The sequence below is a fragment of the Pyrus communis genome, chromosome 8 (assembly GCF_041283825.1).
Source record: "Pyrus communis isolate YQ-2024b chromosome 8, ASM4128382v1, whole genome shotgun sequence".
In the NCBI taxonomy this organism is placed as follows: domain Eukaryota; kingdom Viridiplantae; phylum Streptophyta; class Magnoliopsida; order Rosales; family Rosaceae; genus Pyrus; species Pyrus communis.
The window spans coordinates 16,231,361-16,255,519 of record NC_142572.1 but is presented as its reverse complement, the minus strand read 5'-3'; the positions used below and the strand labels follow the sequence as shown (position 1 = coordinate 16,255,519).

Below are 24,159 nucleotides of genomic sequence, written 5' to 3'. Positions count from 1 at the left end.
TGTGATACCCAACTGAAAGCAACGTAAGATACCTTGAAGTGTTAAGATATTTGGAGAATTAGCATTGTAGTTGTATTTTCAAAACCTCAAAAGCCCAAAATCTACAAATTCAAACCCCAAAACACATGCCCTAAGTTGTATGTTGCCAAAATCTTTACCCCCAAAACGCCAAAAGTGCAAAATACTCCTAATGGCCTAAATCCGAACCTCAAATCCAAAAGTGCTAAAATCTAAACTCCAAATCCGCACATCAGAACGCATTTCAAGGTTTAATGTTGTTTGAGATCATCTAATTCACTCTACTAAATTCCAGTCCGGCCGCTAAATAACGGGGCCTTTCAAGTGGTAAAGTAGTATTGTTGTCACGATTTATTGAGATCTAGTCGCGAATTGCTTCCATTCGAATGCATTAAGTAGGCATGGCAAACGGGTAGTGTTTGTCGTGTTCGTGTAACACCTGTTATCTTAACAGGTCTGGTCGTGTTGTGTCACACCCATCATCTTAATGGGTTCTTAACAGGTCGAGTCATTTTACCCAACCTTTTAAGAAATTTTGTTTTTTTTTTCCCTTCTAAATTTGACTCGTTATGAGGGAAAAAAAAATAAAAAAATAAAAAATATATATATATATATATACACACACTTTTCTATTCGGTTCCAGATTAAATCTTAATGTTTTTAATTATAGTATTTCTTTTCCATGGTAAAAGATTATTAAATTAATATTTTTCTTCTCGTGTAACGGGTTACCCACATGCATACCTGAACGGACTCGTTATCTGCACAGATACTTATCGGATTATCCTGAAGACCAATTAATTTTATGTCTTAGCGTGTCGGATTAATGAATCGTGTTAGAAATTATCAGGCCTAGCATTAAGGGTGTGTTTACACAAGGAAAATGGGAATGTGGAGAATGTGGGTCATTCTCGTTCCTGGTAAACTCCTTGTTTACTTATGGGAATGAAAAGTGTTGCGGGACCCAAGTCCAAGCCCAACAAGAACATTATTAATGTCACATCCCCTCATTCCAAGATCAAGAAGTAATCACCACCAAAACAATTGTTTTTTAACTCCTCCAAGAGGGCTTTCATAAAAGCTGACATATTTCAATTTTCAGAATTGCATACAACAACAAGAAGAAGTGAAAGCTAAATAATATAAAAATAAGTAATAATTTATCTTCTGATAGATGACCCAACATTTCAAGAGTAAAAGCTAAAAACTGAATTGAGTTACTAGAAGAGAATCAGTCCTTAACGGGTAAAGTAAACAACGTGATCAGTGGAACAATTGTGAACGCTAAAATTACTCTTCGAAGAAATTTAACATTGAAATCAGAACAGCAGGTTACGAAACGAGAGAAACTACTGAGAGATTGAGAATGTTATAAAACGCTAAAACACAGGTCAAGAAAATCTCAAACATTGAATTGAACATAAGATTTGTCCAAAACATTGAATCACACTTGAATTGTGAAGAACAATAGTGTATCTTGATATAACAAGGAACTGCATACAATGAAATCCACAAATTTGCAACTTGCCTTGATTACAGAGTCACTCATCAACAACTCTGATGAAGTGAACTCCAAAGCTTCACATACCGTCACTCATAAGGCTTATATGTCCTTGCACCTATACAGTGCATAAACAATGGATGACTGAATCTTTCCCTCAAATTTTAAATTCTCTATGGTATTGACACCAGTATTCTCTTTTCTAACTAGACCAAAATCTATATCAAAGTAGGACAAGGGATATTAAACAGAAAACACCTTTTATCTAACAAGAAAGTGTTTTTACATAATCCATACAAAAAGCTGAGAATGTGGCGAGAAGGAAGAAACACTATAGGTTACACATTTTGAGTTCCACAAACCTGGATACGACTCCGAAGCAATGGGACAGTGGCCCTTGCCTTATTTTGAATATAAACATTTGTCCAAAGAGGTTGATAAGGAAACTCCATGAGAAGTGATTCTGTACCGTCTGTTGACTTGTTATGGTTGCTAACAATAAGGCTTCGAGGAACTGCATCACATACAGTACTAGCCCCGCCCGCATTTTCCGGACAAGCATAGCTATTTCCTCCTGAAAATGAGATAATTAATGTCACATCCCCTCATTCCACATCAAGAAGTAAGCACCACCTAAACAATTTTTTGGAACTCCTCCAAGAGGCTTTCATAAAAGCCGACACATTTCAATTTTCAGAATTGCATAACTTTAATAATATGAAAATAAGTAATAATTTATCTTCTGATAGATGACCCAACATTTCAAGAATAAAAGCTAAACTGGATTGAGTTACTTGAAGAGAATCAGCCTTTAACAAGTAAAGTAAACAACGTGACCGGTGGAACAATTTTGAACACTAAAATTACTCTTCAAAGAAATTTAATATTGAAATCAGAACAGCAGGTTACGAAACCAGAGAAACTACTGAGAGATTATTAGAGAACGCTAATACACAGGTCAAGAAAATCTCAAACATTGAATTGAACATAAAATTTGTCCATAACTTTTATAAGAAATGACAGTACAATTAGCCATGTCAGGCAAACACATGGTGTCTCAGCAAGCACACAAATTTTATTTTGGGGTCATCCCGCCTGCTATAGACATCAACTGACACTCTTCCACCAGCGCAACCATCACCACCACAAGCACTTATCCTGCCACTACCTGTTCTGCACTTCATAACAACAGAATTCTTTAGTAGGCATACAGGTCGCCCTGCATAAGATTCACGTATAGTAATATCCGTATTGATACAACTTGATGCAGATGTAAAGCACAATCACACCAGCAGTCACATGGACCTGGGAAATGAGAACAACGACAAGAAGCATGGTGGCACATTCACAAACACCTATGCACACATAAGAATCACACTTGAATAATAAGTAAAATGAGCACGTTTTGATGCACAACTACAGAATTACCACATACCCCAGTCGTAACCTTTCTAGCATTTTTGTCACCGGCGTAGAAAACAATAATAAAAACACAAACTCACACATAAGATCAAAATTTAAGATCAAACTTCATTCACTTTAGTTATCCACAAAATCTCCATTCCAAAAGACAAGGGAGTGGAAGTAAACTACACAAGAGTTTTAGAACACTTATATCTACTTTCTCCTACATATCATCGACATATGAATCAAAACACCATAAAATCATTTAACAGAGAAAACCAGTACAGAACTTTAAATTAAGAAAAATATAGGAGAATTGGTGTTTAACCTTACAATTTATGATACTGCCACCAGAACCACCGCCACCTCTATTCCCTCCGCATTCCCCTTCAGCCAAAACACTCCCCTCCACTACCAGAAATTCATTCACCTCACCCTCCCTCCCCCTAAACCTCCGGAAGCTTCGTCTTGTCAGCCAAACAACACGCCCCACCCGCCCCATCTATCCCCTGCGGAGTCCCACTCGTGCGGCTTCCGCGCCAAATCGGTTGTGTTCAACGCCAAGCCGTCGAGAAATCTGGCATTGCACGCCCGTGAGCTCGAAAGCCCCAGCCAAAAGCGACGCGTTACTGCCCAAGCAAAAGTTACCGGTAATGTCAATAATTATCGCGCAGCCGAATGTCACCCGGGGCAGAACATAAAAGTTGCCCTTCCCTGTTACGTACACGTCGCTGGTGAGGTTCGAATCGGGGACTATCTGACACGTGGCGTCCAGAGAGCCGACGCCGCCGAGGTCGTCGGTGCAAGAGACCGACGGCGGGAGCGGCGGTGGAGGTGCAGGAGACGGCGGCGAGTAGTCTTGGTGGAAGAGATGGGAATCGGAGTCGGACGAATCGGTTATCCAAAACTCATCGTCTTCGGACGCGAGGAGGAGGGGGTTAGGGAAATCAGGGCGGAGAGGAATGCGAGGAGGAGAGTGGGAGGGCGGAAGCGTTCACTGGTGGTGGGAGTCATAACTCATCAGATTGAATTGGGAATTCTTTTAGGCAAATTGGAATTAGGGATTTTCGAATACGATTAAAACGCAGAATTCAGCGTGTAAAGTTTTGCGTTTTGCTGTGTGAATCGGCCTGAAGAATCCCACCGGCAACCCTAGAAATCGCTTCTGCAACGATGAGAGAGAGGGGGGAAGGGGTGGGGAAGAGAAAATCCATTGAGTTTTGGGAAGGTTGGGGAGGTTAGAGGAAATGATAAGCTGCATCAGGTACCACATAAACCTTATTCGTGCAAGGCGACCATTGGTTTTTGTGTACGAGTCTTTTGTGACCGACCCACCAGAATTGGTGATCCGGGTTAGTGTTTCGTAGGGTTGAGAGCAGGTGATCACACAGTCAGATGGATCTCACGCTGACGTTTCAGGCACTCTCCGATGTTGAAGAACGACGCCGTTTACTGGTTCTTGGCGCGTGGCGGAGGCAAGAAATTTGGCAGTGAGAAAAGAGTAAAGGCATTCCGCCACCGGGGGATGAGAGTTACGAGACTGATGGAATGACTTTCTGCCACCGAGGCAGCTGCACTGATGGACTGATGGAATGACGTTCTGACATCAGTGAGGGGAGAGAATGGTGGCAGAGTGTTTTTTTTTTTTTTTTTTTCTCGAAATTGATATTAATTTACTTCTTAAAACTCAAAATTCGTCACTTTATATCCGAAAATTCGATTTTGATTGCGCTTTTCTCCCTCAAACTCAAAAAACGTCACTTTGCTTCTTGAAACTCGATTTTCAGCCTTACTTTGCCTCTTAAAACTCAAAAATCGTCATTTTACTCTAACTTATTTTCTTGTATTCTGCTTGCTTATGTGGCTTAATTAGGACCCATTTATGACCGATGTGGCACAAGTATAAAGCTCACATATTCAATCAAATGGTATCACATAGATTGAAACAAGAAGAACAAAAGAAAATTCAATTTTTCAAACATTGTATAACACATTTTAAAAAGGAAAGTAAGAAAAAAAACAACAAGAATTCATGGGTTTCATATCTTCATTCCTCCCTCTTCCAACCCCCCCCCCCTCTCTCTCTCTCTCTCATTGTTGTCCATACATTCATTCCTTCTACCATTCATCTCCAGCCACCTTACTCTTGCCAAAAATAGGCTGCTTGTCGTCCAAGTAAACAATTGATATTCGTCAAACTCCACATAAATCTTACACAAATGTCATGGGTGTATCGCCTCTCCTGAAAGAGAAAATTTTCATTGTGACAAGAACATCGAGTGGTACACCAAATGTTATTATATAAGTAGTGAAAAGTTTAATTTTTTAACGCACATATCACACTATTTGTATAATGACGCGTGGTGTACCACCCGTGTTCATGTCACATTGAAAAATTTCTCCTCCTGAAATGCAAAATATAGAACATAGAGTGAATGTTAGTCACATAATCATCAGCATTTGATGAAGTTTTTTATTTGTTCATCCTTTTCAGGCTCAATAATTAGAAAACTTCCACATCATAATTCATATTTATGTCATGTAATTTAATGGCTCACAACAAGAATAAGAATGTTTGTTTCCGAATCTTAATCGTTGGTTGGATAGTGTTTATTTACTAGACTTTTTTTCCACAACCCACAAAATATAACTCTTTGTATCTGGTAGTAGCTGGTGTGTATAATTTTTTTGTAGGCTAGTGGAGTGATGTGACCAACTTGTGACTGGTTATTAACTGAAAACAAAAATAAAATTGAAACGAGAATAAAATTGAAACGAGAGAGAGAGTTGCTGTACTGCAGCGAGTCGGGTGATGACCGACTGGAGACCGGTTATTTGACTCACGACCCTCTCTCTCACATTGGTGACTGGACCCTCACTCTCACATTGGTGACAGGACCCTCATTTTCAACCTTATTTTGCCTCTTAAAACTAAAAAGTCGTCACTTTACTCTAACTTATTTCCTTGTATTCTGCTTGCTTATGTGACCTAATTAGGATCCACTTATGACCGATGTAGCACAAATATAAAGCTCACATATTCAATCAAATGGTATCACATAGATTGAAACAAGAAGAACAAAAGAAAATTCAAATTTTCAAACATTGTATAACACATTTTAAAAAGGAAAAGTAAGAAAAAAAACAACAACAATTCATGGGTTTCATATCTTCGATTCCTCCCTCTTCCACCCCCCCCTCCCGTCTCTCTCTCTCTCTCTCTCATTGTTGTCCATACATTCATTACGTCCACACTTCATCTCCAGCCACCTTATTCTTGGCAAAAATAGGTTGCTTGTCGTCCAAGTAAACAATTGATATTCGTCAAACTCCACATAAATCTTACACAAATGTCATGGGTGTATCGCCTCTCCTGAAAGAGAAAATTTTCATTGTGACAGGAACACCGAGTGGTACACCACATGTTATTATATAAGTAGTGAAAAATTTAATTTTTTAACACACATATCACACTATTTGTATAATAACGCGTGGTGTACTATCCGTGTTCATGTCACATTGAAAAATTTCTCCTCCTGAAATGCAAATTATAGAACATAGAGTGAATGTTAGTCACATAATCATCAGCGTTTGATGAAGTTTTTTATTTGTTCATCCTTTTCAGGCTCAATAATTAGAAAACTTCCACATCATAATTCATATTTATGTCATGTAATTTAATGGCTCACAACAAGAGTAAGAATGTTTGTTTCCGGATCTTAATCGTTGGTTGGATAGTGTTTATTTACTAGACTTTTTTCCCACAACCCACAAAATATAACTCTTTGTATCTGGTAGTAGCTGGTGTGTATAATTTTTTTGTAGGCTAGTGGAGTGATGTGACCAACTTGTGACTGGTTATTGACTGAAAACAAAAATAAAATAGAAACGAGAGAGCGAGTTGCTGTACTGCAGCGAGTCGGGTGATGACCGACTCGAGACTGGTTATTTGACGCACGACCCTCTCTCTCACATTGGTGACTGGTTATTGCAGCAGCGTACCAATACTCACGCCTCTCTCTCTCTCTCTCTCTCATTTACCGTACAATCTGCTCCACTATAAAACATGTGATATCGGCGTTGCTCACTGTCCGTTTGCTCCCGCAAGAAAAAATCCAAAATCATCATGGTTCGTGTCTCGGTGGCTGCGTGGCGGTTGTCCAAAATGTCCTCCGGGCATGGGAAGCACAAAGACAAGATTTTTCGAGTGATTGTCAAGGAGGACGTCAAGCTGGCAAAGGGGGTCGTCGAACTCCGCATGCACCCGGACAATGCGTCCGAATTCTCCAGGATGGACCCTTTGGAGAAGCCGAAAATGCGAATTTTTGACGCGGTGTGCAAGCTCACGGTGGGTGCAGAGCTGTCCCACATTCTTCTCGCTCTTCCTGCCCTAAGGGAAGCGCTGAAGACTTTAACTCCGTTTCAAGCGCTGGACTACCTGGTGAAAAAAGAGGGTGAAAAATGGGACCCGACCAGGGGGTACACACAGCAGGACCGCGCCAGAGATGATTTTACAAATAGCATGTGCAGGGACATGAGAAGGAAACTGTGTGGAGAGGCAAATGAACACAAACGAGAGGAATCGGCGGGAGGGAAGAAGGAAAAGGAATCTGCCGGAAAGAGGGAGGCCAACAAGGAGGAGCAATCGGGGGGAGAAAGCGAGGTCTCTTCGGGCGGGGATGACTGAGCAGGCAATTTTAATTTTTTTGTTAATTAAATTTTCTTGTTATTTTCATTTTGCCTAATTTTTGGGGGAAACATTTTGGCTAATTTTTTTTGTTGAATTTGCAGGAATACGGATGATGGGACATTTTGGCTAATTTTTTTTGTTGAATTTTTGGGGGACTTTTGCTTATTCGAGACTTATGGGACAGTTGAATATTTTTATTATGCCTTTGGACCAATTCATAAGCCTCCTATATTTGCTCTTCATCTTTTGTTTTCCTTTATGCCTTTGGACCAATTCATAAGCCTCCTATATTTGCTATGGAGCTTCGCCTATTCATACATAGTTATATACCCACAATTTGAAATTTTGTGCAGTTAAAGGATAGAAGTGGTCAATCCCATTGAACATGGGAGGAAGGAAGTGTATCGAATTGCCAAAAGAAACTGAACATTATATGGATGCATATGCCTTAAATGCATGTTTGTTGTTTATCATTCTGATTTGTGAAATCTGCAGAAACCAAAAGATTTTTGTGTCGAAAAGTTTCATTTTATAATGATCCTGTTTACAGGAAGTAGACTTGTTGCTAAATGGAGGCAGGATGGAGGAAGAATGCTACTTTACCTCAAAGAGTTGAGACAAGTCGAAGGAGGTGTAGACGGTGTCTATTAATGAGTTTGGCTCCGGCAAAGACATCAGTTCAGCAGGTTAGACCCCTTTCTTTCCTATATATTATTGTATTGGTGAGGAGGAGGGTATTGTCTTTTCGCTTTCTTGCTCATGTTGGCCATACAGGTCCTTCGGGATTTTCCTAATTTTTTTTCAATTAGCATGCCATTAAGGCAAACAAGAAAAAAAAGCTAGTTTTTTTCTTTTTTTTTGGCTTTGATTTTGGATATTAGAATACCTTCGGGATGTGATTGATCAATGTGATGATTTTTTCTCATTTTGTGGCTGAGTCTTGAGATACACGAGTTATTGGCATTGGTGTACCATGATATCCATCAGAGTGGCGCCATTTTATGATCAGCAAACTGTTGTATCTGTGAAGGATGCAGCATGGACGCCCTCTATTCTACCCAGTTTCATTTTTCCAGACAAAAACCAGCCACCTCATGTGCCATAATCAAATGGTAATCTGTCTCTGCTTTCTTCTGTATCAGGCAAGATTGGCCAAATGCTTACTATATCGGAAAGCTCTGTGAAAAGCTCAAGTTCTTCTCTTATCAGTCATCGGTCATATTATTACAAAGCTATTGTTGCTGGTAGATCGGGAAGCAAAGATTCTACTGATAGTTCTGTTTCATATCCAATCCATGGGATACCGAATATGGTGATATGTCCAGATTTAGTAAAAAACAACAACAAATAACCATGGTGCTTTCCCTGTGGCTCATTTACTTTTAGAGGAGGCTGCTAGTAGAGGTCTCTTGCATCAGAGACCTATGGATGTTGATGTTTATTTGAATTGCCATCAGCGGAAATTGCAAATCCTTATGGCAGCGCCAGGGATTGGTGAATGCCTTGATTCCTGTAAATCCTTACTCGCTATGCTTCTGACATAGACACACAAGAAAGTTCAAGCAAGCAGTGCTGGAATTTATTGGTTGCCGAGGAAGTGAAGGCTATTTCTCAACGTGTTTCCCAAGTGAAGAACTGGATTGATCAATCTGGGGATTCTGTAAGTCAATCGATATTCATGTATAAATAGCTTTCATGCTCGATCATGCTTACCTCAAACTGTAAAACTCGGTACATTTTTTCCGATCAAACAAAGAATTAGGTTTTCACAAGTCAATAACTTTATGGATCAGTCTACATATTTTGTAATTTCATGTGTTGTGCAGTATGTAATTATATCATATGCTTGCAGGACACTATTCGGATGAGCAGCACAGGTGATATGCAATGCTTGCTCTTGTCAGTAGTGTACAACATTGCAAGCATATTCCTCTCTAAGAAGTCCTCAGGTCCGGTAAATACTGATCAAATCGAAAGAAGTTGGTTCATTGAAGCTTCCGTCGCATTCTGCAAGATTCAGCACCTCAACGCCATGATAAATATTAAAACTCAAGTGAGTCTTGTCAACTCAAGTTGGTCATACAACGAACTCTCTCACGAATATTTTTTTTGTTACGTTCTCTTTAACTTTTTCTAATCCGATCGATGACATGCATAGGATTTGAACTTGATAGAGAAATGATGAACTTAATTAAAGTGTTTATGTGGTTTTTTATCTGATTAACTCGGAGTAATTGTTCTTGATTTGAATCAGATGCTTGATTTACTTTTACTGTATTACTGTTTAGATTCGAGTGTAAATCTAAACGCTCAGAACACATTGTTTAGATTTTGAAACCACGTACTGCTACTTTATAGGTGCAGATGTTTGATTTTGTTTAACTCTGTGATATTTCTATTGACGTGATGGGTCTACTATGTCAGGGGGTTCGGGTGGAATTACCATCAAGACGATCAGCCAGGCCCTGTTAATCGGTGCATATGATGAGCCTGTGACTCCTGGGCAGTGCAACAAAGTCGTTGAGAGGCTGGGCGATTACCTCACCGAGCAGGGTCTCTAATTGCTTCGGTGAGAGTTGATTATCTCCCCTTTCCCCTCCTGTGATTTGCTGTTTTTGGAGACTTGGCTTGCATCGGCCGGAATTCACGTTGAATTCCTTCTTTTGTTTGACCGTTACTATTTAATTTCGACTCATGCTCTGGATATGGAATGTCTTTGTGAATGATAGTCTTTTAATTTTACAATTATTATCCCCAAAGTTTATTTTCTTCCTTCTTATACTTGAAAACATATGTAATTGGTGTCGTTATCTCCCGAATGCCTACGTGAAACGGGTGTTTGTACTATGTAGTTTGGTTTACCAGACCATGAGTTGGGCGAGCTTGTCTAAAGATATTCACCACTTTCGAGTTTTAAGTGGTGAATTTTATCATGAGTAATGCTAGGGATACTAAATTATAAACAAAATTTGCACATTTGTCAAATTTGGGTGAGCTTGTCCGGAATTAACCGCGCCATTTGTCAAATTCACTTTGAATTTTATCATTGTTACAAAGGAAACACTTCAAAGTCGAAAATTCCCAGATGCCTTATTCACTACTTTTGAAGTTGTCTAACTTTGATATTTTGTCATTCAGTATTACGGTCTGGTGGTATTTCTTTTCGCTTGGGAGTGAGAGGTATTGGGTTCAAATCTCATGGATGACGAATTCGGTACCAAATTAGGTTACCCATTTTGTGTGATTTAGCCGAACTTTTCCTTTCAAATCATCACACACAAATTCCAAGTTAATGGGTCTTTTGACCTATTAATTATCCAAACCCAAACGGTATCAAGCCTACAACTCCCAACTCCAAATTCCAAATTTTCTAATGGTACGAAAACCATCAATGTCTTCAATGCGCCAATCACCCACTCGATCAAGTTCTTGAATTCGAAATCGTACAAAGGGCCCAAATCCTTTCAAATTAATCCGTCATTCACATATCAAGCCAAAAATGACACAAGCCACGTGAAGTCTCAAATGGCACGAAGCCATGTCAAGTCTCAAACGGCACGAAACCGTGTTAAGTCTCAAACGGCATAGAGTTGTCCCAAATTTCTCAAGTAACACAAAATCATTCTAAAATGGCAAAAAGCCAATCCAAAATCCAAATGGTACAAAACCCATCAAAATCAAATCACGCTAGAACTACGCCGGTTTGATTCCGTCAAGGATACATAAGTAATCTAGAAATTCAATCTAGACGCAACCGCACAAATCCAGAAGTACCAAATTTTAGTGAGGTCATTCACTTGCTAGAAGCCCCAAAAATTCAAACCATTAACGAACTAGGTCTTTTGATTTTATCAAGGATACGTAGGCAGTCTAGTAGTACGTCGTTTGATATCGAGATAATTTTTCGAGAGTTGTCGATGCAATTTTCGGGTTTCGCCAGATGGTAGCAGTGGCGCTGGACGAGGACACGCACTCGAGTGGCCTAACCTCCCACAACGGTAGCCGAAAATTCTCAACCCTTCATACTTGAATCGAATCACATAGGAGCCCCTAGCTGGGCATGGTACCGAACAACATGTAATTAAGGGCCGTAATGCGTCAAAATCCACCCTTAATCTCAGGAAGCCTGGAAGTCCAACCTCTGCTGGATCTTCAACTTGAAGAACTCTCGGTTCGGTAAGCAGAGATTAAATTTGACGACAAATAAATGTTTACATCGATCTTCCACAAGAAGATTGAATAAAAACTCGTGGAAAAGCATACCACATCTATGACTACCTCCAATTCGATACCACAAAAGTAATTAAGCCACTCCGTTGCATCGACAAAAGCATATGGAATTAAGAGTGCATTTCATGTCACGTTGGAATTATGAAGAGATTACAAACCATGTATGAAAAAGCAATGAAAACAACAAATAAGACATAAGAAAGGGTTTCACAATATCCAGAGCTTTGAGCAAGCCATTGTTGAGGATGTTCATTTTTGAACCGGACCACTGCAAGTCGAGCCTTTCTTTAACGCACCAATGTCCACCTCAACACCACAATAAAGTTCCAAGAAAAGGCGGCAAGACAAACCGACGGGACTGTTACACCCATCAAATAGGGTTGTCTAGCATAAAAACAATAAAAATAAATAAACATGAAGAGGTTTTCATTCAAAATATTGGCTTGATTTCTCTATTTAATCGCAATATCACGCAGAAGTTGATTTTATTCATAGGAACTGATTAACAAGTGCTCTAGTTATATCATTCGGTTTCCGATTCCAGAAAACTGATGGAGATCATGTAAAAGCTATAAGCCACGTGCAAGACGAAACTTGTATATGGTACTAGAAGAAGAAGAAGAAGACCGAGACAAGTATAAATACCTCAATCGCAGACATAAGCAATTTTTTGCAGCCACAAAGCTCAAATCCCTCACAAGGCAAGTATCCGGAAGGAGTCCCGTATTTATCATACTCGGAATATAAATTACTCTGAAACGCAGCTCCTTCAACGTCTGAAGGACGAACAACCCTAACAGGGCCGCCGTTCGAATATCTCACCACCACCTCATCAGGGGCACTAGGACCTAACAGAATTAATTTAGATATTATCATTACATAATAGTTTTGTAATTACACAGAGAGAACTGATGATAGACCACGAAATGAAATGATACCGGCAATTAATTACGAGATAAACCTAATTAACGTGACGGGGAAGTGCGGATCATCAAGATTAATAATATCAAAGTGTTGAAGCCCCACCCACCCAGCAGCATGCAACGAAATTGAAAACAACTAAATTCGTACGTACTCTTTAAACTTGTGCCAGAGGAACGGGAACGGAAGCGGGAGGATCTGAATCCTGCAGATTAAACATGAAATTCTTTTATCAGGTTAGGTTAGGGTTTTGGGAAAACCCCCAAAATTATGCAAATGAATAATTAACTACCAAGCCAAACCAAACCATAGTTTTATATACGGATCCCAAAAAAGAAGGGAAAACCAAGGCGGCTATTAAAGGAAGATCGACCAAAACCTTGCGAGCCACAGATAAGATGGAGAAATCAGCTGGGATCAACAACATAAAACATAAACAGATCGAATTTCCGTGTTTTCTCACCTCCGGAGCGGGAACCAGAACGGCCGCCGCCGCCGCCACGACCCATTTTGCTCACTGACGAGGACACAACCCAAAACAACCCAACCGTCGGAGGGCGCCGGCTCTAGGGTTTTAGCTTTTCGTATCTTTGTTCACTTCCAGTCTCCTCAGGGTGGAGAAATTGTTATGACATGTGATTCTCAATTTTTTTATTTTTTATTTTAACCTGTGATTCTGAATTGCGAGGCTTAAATATTAAAATGATCTCGGTGTTATAGTCATATAGTCAACTTAGTTGCCGTATTTTTTAATTGACTAATTTAATTCTCGTGTTTGTCTATGTTAGCTAATTATGAACATTTCATTCCATCTCTTTTAAAAAATTTATATGAAAAATTATACTAGATATAATTATCCTTTCTCTTTACATAAAGATAAAAATCAATAAGAAATAACACATATAAGAGATAAAACTTCTAATCTGAAAAATGATTAAGGTTGTGACGTAGAAAAAAGAGGGGGCAGTGTTAGGGAGGAGGTTGGGGAGTTGGAAGGAGAATAATTTTTCTTTTAATTTTAATTTAATTTTAATTTTAAATAAAATAAATAATTTAATAAATAAGTTTATAATAATTTATAATTTTTTTTTACAGAAATTAGATGAAGATATTCTTAATTGGCTAAAGGAGATAAACACAATGATCAAATTGGACAATTGAAAACATATGGACTAAATTGACTCAATGACTAAAACACAGGGACCATTTTAACATTTCAACTTAATTGTGATTATTAAATAAGGCTTGTTAACATCTCACGTATTGTTGAATACAACCCGCATACTTAATACACCCCACATTTAGCTTTTCAATCAAAGTTTATCTTAATGCACCCCACATTTGTTTTTTCAATCAAGGTTTATCTTAATGCATCTCATATACTTGGAACAAATAATATTGTCTATACTAAACAGGTGGAAAAGTAGGAGACTAAGTTAAACCTCATAATGAATTAACAATAAGCCAACAATATTTTTCCATGCTACCACTGACACACCCCGACCAAGATCAGGGCGTGCTGGCCGTCACACGAAGGTGATGTAGCCATGTGCACGTGCGGAAGCTAATGAGATAGTAATGTAAAAGTACGAATAATTTAAAAAAAAACTAGCATACAAAGTACTAAGACAAGTGCTAGCGTAAGTGAAACGCTAAATTCAGAGCAAGACTACAGCAGTCCAAAGAGAATGATACGACAATAGTACACCCGAAGGTGACCCTACATCGGTGAGTGTCTGTCAGAAATGCCGGGACGTCCTCTGGGAAAACCACCGAACCCGCTAAGCTACTAGAACCTGGAGGGGCGAAAAACAAAAGCGTGAGTGGGCAAAAACAAAGTTCTTTGTAAACCATTTAGTAAAATACATTCTAACCCCTCGCCGTAAAACCTTTATACTTCCCAGAAAATAAACATATATACGTAGGTATAAATATGCCAAATATGCTCAAGGTAGGCCGTCATGCTCAAAGCCTCATAATAATATGCAAGTGCTCAGGTATAAACAATGTCAATACCTTATCACTGGCAGCCGGAGTCACCTAAAGTGACCTGTACGGCTGAATCTAGAGCTCAAATCTCAATCTCAACAACTAAACAACTGAACCTGCCCACGAGTCGGAACCACCTAAAGTGGTCTGTACAACAGGCCTGGGTGTGACGTATATATATACGCTTTAGTGCTACGATCACGTGAAGGCTGTGCGAATAATCGCGGGTCACCTACGAGTCGGAACCACCTAATGTGGTCTGTACGATAGGACTGTGCACCTAGCTTGGATCCAAGCTGAGCATGTGGTGCGGGAGGTGAACATCACGTGAAGGACTGTGCCCTGCTCAGGGCGGGAGCACTAACACCGGGGGTGCAGGTTATGAGCTCGCTAAGCATCTCAAACTACTGCTGAATGTAAATATGAATAACCTTTACCTGGCACTTACCTGTGCGTCCACAGCACCCAATACGCATATATATATATATATATGTATGCCACTACTAATGCATGTGATGATACATAAACGACAAACATATGGTGCATGGCATGAAACAAATAACCCTTTTTATTTAATTTCTGGGAATATAATTGCATATAGGTATATACGGAAAACCAAAAGCCCACTCACTGATATGTGGAAGGGTCGTAGCCCCCCAGCCTCGAGTGACCACGCTCGTCCTCGGGATACGTATCACCTATACGCGAAACAACTACAAAAACGTCAATTTAAAAGCACATAACCAACTTCTCGTAATAACTTCTCATACATTGCTCAAAATGGACAAATGAATATACCAACGTGCTCTACACAACCTCAAGATCACAACCATATTTTTAAAATAATTTTTGAACCCCTCACGAGCCCCCACGCGCCAGAATAGGCACGGACCTACGCGCCCCCCATGCGCGGCCACGTGCCATGCACACTGACAGCGTCAACTGACGCCGTTAGGAATATTCCGTCAAAACTGACAGATTCCGTTAACGGCGTCAGGAATATTCCATCAGAATCCTGACGGAATATTCCGTCACCTTCTCCGGCGAGACTCCGGCGCCTTCGCCGGAAAACTGGAAAATTTTCAAACTTCGATATCTCACTCGTTTTTCAACCATTTTTCACGATCTTTATACCAAAATGAAGCTTAGGACTAGTAGAATCACGATAGACTATTTTTAAGGCCTAAAAATCAAGGAATTATACCTGTCCACACAATCTAAAACCGGCCAACTTTGAACAGGGCAATCCCAACGTCCAAAATCGCCCAACGAAGCACTCCCAAGCTCCTTGGGACCTCACCAACACATCTACAAGCTTAAAAAGTCCAAAAACATGCTAGACTAAGTTTGCATGAATAGTACTCAAAACGGATTACTTCGAATCGACGTGAAAACTAATGATTTCTCACCTGAAAATAGTATGGTCGTGCTCCTCTCAACCTCACGAGTTCAATGGTGTAGTTGGTTCCCTCGATCTATGATGTTTTGGGTGAGTTTGGTGTTTGTCCGTATGAGTTTGAAGAAAGAAGAAGAAAGAATGGAGCTCGGGAGAGAGAGAGACAGAGAAGAGACAGAGGGAGAGGGAATCACGGGAGAGATAGAGACAGTGTGTGTGAGTGTGTGTGTGTGGTCCAACACATGCCACACCACACAAAACAACACTAAACGTAAATGTAACGAACTAGGGGTAAAAAGGTCAATTTACAAGTATGTTTTTATAATCTCGGAACGGGATGTCACAACCACCACACCCTACACTCTTTACATCTTGAAATGCTAATATAAAAAGCCTTATATTAGTTTAGATGAGAGCTGCTCAGCCGGCTCTAATCAAATTGTTTTTTTTTTTTTTTTGGCTTAATTTCGCAGAGAAAAAACCCTAATCCCTTTTTAGTAAATATAATTAGTATAACTGCATTCGAATTGGTAAGTAATTCGAACGCCTCTTTCGTTCGATCGAGCTTATTTAATTTTTAGTGTTTTTTTCGATTTTGTTTCGGTGTTCGTGTTCTGAATTTCTATGCTTTTTCAGTTCTCGATTGCAGCTACCAAAGTCAAATGGGAGCCTCCCCCCAAAGAAGCTCAGGCATGCCCCCCTCTCTCTCTACACTTTTTCTTTCACAGTTCAGCTATTTTTTTGTTGGATTAGCTCAATGTGTTGGAATTTTATGGGATTGTATTATTGTAGGTAAATTTCGAGCATTGTTAGCAGAAGTCAACTTGATGAGAACAGAGGAGAGAAATTTGACTTCTGTGTAGCTTTAATATCTGGGAAATTTATTGTACTTCTTATCATTGTTTCAACAAATGAGTGAGCCGGAAAATGTGAATTGAATGCGGGTTTTCTGTATGGTAGCCCGATTCAGAAGCGCTTAGATTTTCTCAGCTGAAGATGTTTTCTTTTCTGATCAGTGATTAGATAGAGTTCATACTGTTTAGTTTGGTCATGGCAGGAATTCCGTCTTTCACAAACATATCATGAAGGATTTCACAAGTTGCAAGTCAAAGAATACAAAAAGGCCGCCGAGCTGTTAGAATCCGTCCTAAAAGATCCTCTTATAGAAAACGCGCAGGTGAGCGTAAGATCTTCAACGAACATTTTTCGATGGCAGTCTTCCTTTTGGGTCTGAGGAGCCTTTAACAAGGTTCAGCATATTATGAGAGTGCTTTTCGATGTTATCTTCAAGCTGTTGAGACTGATACCAAAGATTCTGTTGTCTGGAACCAGCCGGGAACATTTTCATGCTCTAGGGATGCTCTCAACTTTGGAACCAGCCGGGAACATTTTCTGCATTCGAATTGGTTGAAAAATACTAATCTTGTTTTTTTTAACTATTATTACAATTTGGACTTTTTAAACTCATTCTCTAGGGATGCTCTCAACTTTGGTGCAAATTAATAGTCAAAACATATATATTTAGAGAAATAAGTTTGCAAGGACTCTAATAACGAGCCCGAGCATATATATTTAGGAAATTGTTATTAGCATTCCAAAAATCTCATTCTACACTCCTTACAAGTATATTTTTCTTTCTAATTATAGAAAGTTTAAAGTACCAAATGAGATTTTTGAAATACTAATAACAATTCCTTATATTTATATCTAATATAGTAATCCTCCAATAAAGAGTATTGGGTATAGATTTATAATGGTTGATTAAAAAGTTTAACTATTAGCTTTTCAAAATAGAAAATACATCAAACAAATACAATATTTTACTAAATTTAACGATTAAATTTGCGTTAGAAAATTAAAAGAATAACAGGAAATACAATGTGTAGTGCGATAAGACATTATCCAAAAAAAAAAAAAAAACATAGAATCCAACATACATTTCCAAAGCTACAATTAATATATTAATTTAGTAAAAGCCACCATCACATGTGCGGGGAGGGAGAGAGAGACAAGAAAGTAAAGCAGCCCATAGATTAAACGAAAAAAACGTGGCAGAATCGCAGGCGCTCTCGCCTCGTCATTCGAGGATCCTCATTCTACTCACGCCGCTACATCCTTCTCTCTCTCTAAATCTGAAATAATTGAAGTTGCAGAAGCAGAGAAGAAATGGGGATTCCATCGGAACTGAGGGACATGTGGGTGAACCGCAAGGATGCTCTGGTGATTCCTTCCCCAGCTGAAGAGGCAAAGCTGCTGAGATCCAAGAAGTGCATCGACGGTTTGCGTTTTTTACTTAATCCTTTCCATTAATTACAATTAGCAGCAGCATCTGGTTGTTTAAATTGTTCTAGGTTGCATATAGATTGGTTTTTTAATCTCTAATGTTTTGATTATTTGAAGTTAATCAAGAATTTGATCTGTTGTTTTGTAAAAGTTGGGAACTTTTTGTTTAAGTTGAGGTGAATTTAATCTAGCTATGTTGTGTTTGGGGAATTGGGAGTGTGAATTTAACATTGGGGAAGTAAATTATTGCGTAATTTGTTGGAAACCTTTGGGTCCATTGCTTGCTGATGTTAGGTTGGATGCTTACATTATCTGTAGTACATGTAGTGTATTTGCGTGTAAGGCCCAACCGCCGTACGCGATAGCATGTAAGGGAGCGTGTTGAGAGTGAGATTCCACAGCGGTTTATTAAGTCCGTGCTTAATAGTTTAACTAATCTTGGGCATCCCCACCATTGCCAATTGGTTATAGCCTTTAGGTTCATGTCTATTGAGTAGAATGCATGTTCAATCACTCAACATGGGTTGTTCACGTGTTTGGTTTGAGTGACCCCGCATGTGAGAGGGCGTGTTGAGAGTGGGAATCCCACATGGGATAGTTAAAGCCTTGTTTCATATTTTAACTGATCTCAGGCATCGCTACCCATTGCCAGTTGGTTTTAGGTTCATCTCTAGTTGAGTAGATTGTATGTGCGGTAGATCGATTCATCAGCAACGTATTTGTAGAGAGAGACTGATGGCTAATTGATTAAGACGTGATAATAGGTAATGCATGTGACATTTGGACAATGTCCGATATCACTTAACATTTTCATTATCTGCAGAGGGTGTTCAGGAGGGATTCAAGTATGCTGCCGTTGCGGCTGTTATCTCAAGTGTGGCTACGGTATGTGTAGCGTTCCCCAACTTTCCATAATTTTATTTGTTTGTTAGAAATTGGTAGGCTGTATAACCACTGCTTTGAACAACAAAACTGAATCCTATTATTCGTTTCTTACTCTCTGCTACTGCCTGTTTTTATTCTTCATGTCCTCTTGGGTTATACTCTTAAACTTGTTGGTATTGCCTTCGTAGTTGAGTGTAAAATTCATCAAACATCTATGAATTTTGAATGTCCGTGGGTTTCCATGTGAACTTGAAAATGGAGTGCTAACAAAATTGTATGGTTGTCTGTGAGAAAAAGGAAATGGTCTTGCAGCTTTGTTTTTAACAAATTTATGCCAGTAGTAACTCTGTAGTATAGTTCACACAGATTGTATATGTTTGGAGGCTGTGTCTTGGTGGACTTGCTCCAAACTTGGGTGGTCGTCGTCTCGAGTCATAGAAATAGCCCTCTTTGAGAATAATGGGTATGGCTGTGTATGTTGTGTCCTTTCCAGATTGGCCCATTTTGCATTGAGAGCCTCTTACACTAGGAGTCTAGGATATCTTTTACTAGTCTGTTTTTTATGCTGAGTTCAAGGAAGATCTTGCTATCTTGGTATATTTTTTAAGGCAGACTAAAGAAAAGAGCTTGAAAACTTTGAGTTTTAATGATAAGGACAAAATAAAGGGTAAAGCGAATAGTACCAGGATTGACTTTTTAATGTAAAAATGTGGTTTTTTGTTAAAGTGAACAGTACTGTGGGTTTTTCATTAAAACTCCCTATTTTTTAATGACTACTATTTACTTGTTCTTCATATTCCCAGTTGGGTGCTGTTCGTACGGTACCTTGGGCAAAGTATAACCTCAACTACACCGCTCAAGCACTCATCATCAGTGCTGGTATGACTTATTTATTTAATTTTTTTTGCATGGCTTACAGAGATTCTAGCTTTGTGGCAATTTACTTACCAGATAGAGCTTTTAAGTATTAATTCTTCCTCATAGAGCTTTAATTGTCTAGGCCATGAAAAATTTGACATTTCAAATTTATTTGATGAACAGCAACAATTTCTACGTACTTCATCACCGTTGATAAAACCATCTTGGCGTGTGCGAGAAAAAATGCCCTGTTGCAAGACAGCTTGAGACGCCAGCGCGAGCAGTAATATAATGCAATTGTAGCTCAAAACGATACGAAGGTGCCCCGTCTTTGAAAAAATCATGTGCATTTGATGGGTATAGTGAACGCTCCCGCAATAAACCCCTCATGGGCTTATCATATCATTCGTTATGGTGAGCTACAATGAATCTCGTCAATTCGCAATAATTTGTTTTTGTTACGGCACATGACTGTGTAGCTTGGCTGCTTAGTAGATGAGTTTTTGTTTTCGTTATTACGTACTGTTTTCCGTCTTCCCCGTTTCTTTTCTTTGGCCAAGGAAGAATGTCTTCAAAATAAGTACAGTGGGTTCGTATTGCGGCCATATTTGTATGATGATGTATGACAAGGCTCTCAGTTTGGCAATCTGATCTGTGTTTTGTTCATTTTATTGAAAACAAACTTCTGCCATTTATTGCTGAAAACATGTTCATCTCTTGGTTGACTTGAATTGGGTTATCTTTTATTTATGCTTTAGCTTAAATAAGCGCCTAATTATGTAGTGAAAAAAGCGCAGCAGATTTTTTGATCTTGCTGAAGTGTGAGATAAAAAAGACCATTATTGTTTGATTTCATCCCTACACTTAGTATATTTATTACTGTTAGTGTCAGTATCAATATTGATCCAGGTCTCAATATCGACCTTCGTTTTAAGAAAAAATTCGAGAATTCTCTAATCAAAATATTTTATATCTGTATTTTTATCCATATCTCGAATATCATCTTCTACCATATTAAATGATTTTTGTCATGCGGATGCGGCGGGCAGATGGACGGAAGTAGGGTGGTGTGTGCGTCAGTCGGAGAAAGTTGAAATCTGAGCAAAAATTAATTTCAAAGCTTGAAATTGTGAACGTAGATTTGGTTTTCTAATTCGGATTTGATTTTCTAAGTAGATTTTGCTTCTCGGTCAACGTCGGAATAAACTCCAGTCAACAGGACTATATGTTTGCTTTCACGTTACGGTAACCAAATCCACTCCAGATTATTGGCACTATAAATAGGGGTCCCAATGTCCCATTCCACAACTCTCAATTCAATCAAAAACAACAAACAACATGGCCACCAGCAACTCACCATCAACTCCTCGCCTGAAGAAGAGGAAGTTGTCGTCTTCGTTGGTAGAGGAGAAACACCGGAACACCAACACCGACGCCGCCTTTTGACGTAAAAACCACCGACTACTTCAAAATTGATGGGTCGAAGAAATCATAGGCGAAATCCTAGCGAGGTTGCCGTCGGTAAAATCTGTGATCAAGTGCACCGCCGTGTGCAAGTCTTGGAAATATCTGATCCAAAGCCCGTCCATCATTGACGCCCATCTCCGACGCCGCCTCCTCCTTAACCAAAACCAAGTTGCTGATAATGATGATGACCAACTTGCTGATTATGATGATGGTGATGTCGGTAGTCTCCATCTACTAAATGTTAGCGATTAGGAATGAAATGCAGAACTCTTAGGCAAGAAGAAGAAGAAGAGAAGCAAAGAATTTCAATTAGAAAAATTTAGAGAACGTTACTCTGCAAATTCTTCCATATATTCAGGGAAATGTGCTCACGGAGCATGTGAGCTCACACATCAACGAAATAACTGTTGGAGGAGAGAGAGGGAGAGAGACGGATCCTCAATTCAATCTCAGCCATCTATTTCATACTCTAATTGGATTAAGACACTTGTCCACTATCAAGCCCTATGAGACTTAACCAACACATTACAATTTGATCACTCAATCTTAGCCTATGAGCTAAGACACAACACTAATCAAACTTGTAATCCTCATTAATCAATTCATCAATTTACACATTAACACTCTCCCTAAATTGTGAACTGAACTAACTCCCAATTGCTCTCTGAGATGACAAAACTGCTCCTTGGCCAGTGCCTTTCTGTTACCTGATCTTTGGTTGGACAGTACACCAAATCAATGATTCCATTTTGCAAAGCCTCCTTGATAAAGTGATACCTTCGGTTGATGTGCTTAGTTTAATGGTGAAAAATGGGGTTATTGGTGATTGCAATAGCAGATGTGCTATCACAATTCAAAGGAGTTGCCACAGTCTGTGTTTCACCAAAATCCTCCAACACAAACCTTAACCAAGTTGCTTGTGCAGTAGCTTCTGCTGCACTGATGTAGTATGCTTCAGTCGTGGATAATGCAACACAATGTTGCTTGACTGAGGACCAGAAAAATACTCCACTTCCGAAAGTGAATGCATATCCTGAAGTGCTTCTCGTATCATCTTCGAATCCACTCCAGTCACTGTCACAGAATCCAAACAACATTGCACCTTGACCTTTCTTGTACTCCAAACCATAGTCTAAGGTTCCTTGTATGTACCTCAGCACCCTTTTAGTAGTTCCATAGTGCTTATTAGTTAAGTAGTGCATAAACCTTGCTAATAAGCAATAAGCATACATGATATTTGGCCTAGTTGCAGTAAGATACAACAAACTGCCAACAATTTTTCTGAACTGTGCTACATCTACAGCTCCACTATCATCATCAGTTCTCAGCTTATCACCTGGAACAAGTGGGATGCTTACAATCCTGTAATCCAAATTTCTTAAGTAGGGAAGTAGCATACTTCTTTTGATGAATGAAAATACTACTTTCAGTTTGCATAACCCCCATTCCAAGAAAATGGTGCAGCAAACCCAAATATGTCATTTCATACTTATGCATCATATCAGCCTTGAAATCTTCTATACTACTACCAGTATAAATGATATCATCAACATAAATCAACACAATGAGCATTCCTCCCTTAGATAGGTGATCTTATACAAACTGCTCTGATTATAGGTTAGTTTGATATTCATTTCTTTAAAAAAATATTGCACATTAGTTATAAATTGTAGGGTTGAAAACTTGCACTTTTGTGGTATGATTAGTGTTCATTTTCTTTATTTATTTACAATTTATGTGTCATTGAAAAATTAAAATTTTATTTAAGCATGTTAAATTTTTTCTTCCCAGTTATCAATTTGTTGCTTGAGGTTTTAATTTTTTTGCACATTATGCTGAAAATAACTAGGAATAGCAAAAGAAATCTAATAATACAAGAAGCTCATACTTTTGGCATTTCAAATGGCATAGAAATGTTTAATGAAAATATTTTTTATGCTGGTGATGGGTATGTGTTGCCTGAATGCCCTACATTTGCAAAACAAAGTTTGATGGAGCACCAAGAGAACAACTGTCTTTTGAATTTGTAACAGAGAAACATACATATGAGAGACAAGAATTCTGACGTGTTGATCAAGGAAGTTCAGAAATGCTGATTAGTGTTATGTATAACTAGGATTGTAAATATGATTGTATATATGTAGTAATGGAATTGTAAGTATCGTTGTAGTTGTGTGTAACTAGAGTTATAAACCCGCAGCATCTCGCGGTGCTTCTTTGCTTGTTAGATTCAAAGCTTGAAATTGTGAACGTAGATTTGGTTTTCTAATTCGGATTTGGTTTTCTATGTAGATTTGGCTCCCTGGTCAACGTAGGAATAAACTCCAGTCAACTCGAGGACTACATGTTTCCTTTCACGTTACGGTAACCAAATCCACTCCAGATTATTGGCACTATAAATAGGGATCCCATTCCACAACTTTCAATTCAATCAAAACCACCAAACAAACATGGCCTCCAGCAGCTCACCACCAACACCTCCCTTGAAGAAGAGGAAGTTGTCGTCTTCGTCGGTAG

The 24,159-nt window shown here is 39.0% G+C and overlaps 2 protein-coding genes and 3 long non-coding RNA genes across 7 annotated transcripts; 3 read left to right on the top strand and 2 right to left on the bottom strand.

The window, feature by feature from the left end:
- Positions 1-1,444: 1,444 nt before the first annotated feature.
- On the bottom strand, positions 1,445-4,553 carry LOC148695196 (uncharacterized). 2 transcript variants are annotated; one of them, XR_015965784.1, is made up of 2 exons: positions 3,252-4,553; positions 1,445-2,692 (listed from the first exon to the last, which is right to left on the bottom strand). It is a non-coding gene; the product is annotated as an uncharacterized LOC148695196 (long non-coding RNA). The 2 variants fall into 2 exon arrangements; XR_015965785.1 differs by having other exon boundaries at positions 3,257-4,553.
- A 3,819-nt stretch (positions 4,554-8,372) lies between these two features.
- Positions 8,373-10,385, top strand: LOC148695195 (uncharacterized). 2 transcript variants are annotated; one of them, XR_015965331.1, is made up of 4 exons: positions 8,373-8,387; positions 8,552-9,273; positions 9,466-9,666; positions 10,038-10,385. It is a non-coding gene; the product is annotated as an uncharacterized LOC148695195 (long non-coding RNA). The 2 variants fall into 2 exon arrangements; XR_015965330.1 differs by lacking the exon at positions 8,373-8,387 and having other exon boundaries at positions 8,452-9,273.
- Positions 10,386-11,929: 1,544 nt separating this feature from the next.
- On the bottom strand, positions 11,930-13,456 carry LOC137718656 (uncharacterized). The gene is made up of 4 exons (XM_068458207.2): positions 13,228-13,456; positions 12,919-12,969; positions 12,489-12,691; positions 11,930-12,227 (listed from the first exon to the last, which is right to left on the bottom strand). The coding sequence occupies exons 1-4, from the start codon at positions 13,271-13,273 to the stop codon at positions 12,093-12,095; spliced, it is 435 nt and encodes a 144-aa protein (XP_068314308.2). The 5' UTR covers positions 13,274-13,456; the 3' UTR covers positions 11,930-12,092.
- A 3,090-nt stretch (positions 13,457-16,546) lies between these two features.
- Positions 16,547-17,636, top strand: LOC148695194 (uncharacterized). The gene is made up of 2 exons (XR_015965695.1): positions 16,547-16,679; positions 16,786-17,636. It is a non-coding gene; the product is annotated as an uncharacterized LOC148695194 (long non-coding RNA).
- A 486-nt stretch (positions 17,637-18,122) lies between these two features.
- On the top strand, positions 18,123-20,841 carry LOC137717531 (early nodulin-93). Its single transcript, XM_068456924.2, has 4 exons — positions 18,123-18,427; positions 19,256-19,317; positions 20,121-20,196; positions 20,359-20,841. The coding sequence occupies exons 1-4, from the start codon at positions 18,316-18,318 to the stop codon at positions 20,460-20,462; spliced, it is 354 nt and encodes a 117-aa protein (XP_068313025.1). The 5' UTR covers positions 18,123-18,315; the 3' UTR covers positions 20,463-20,841.
- Positions 20,842-24,159: the final 3,318 nt, after the last annotated feature.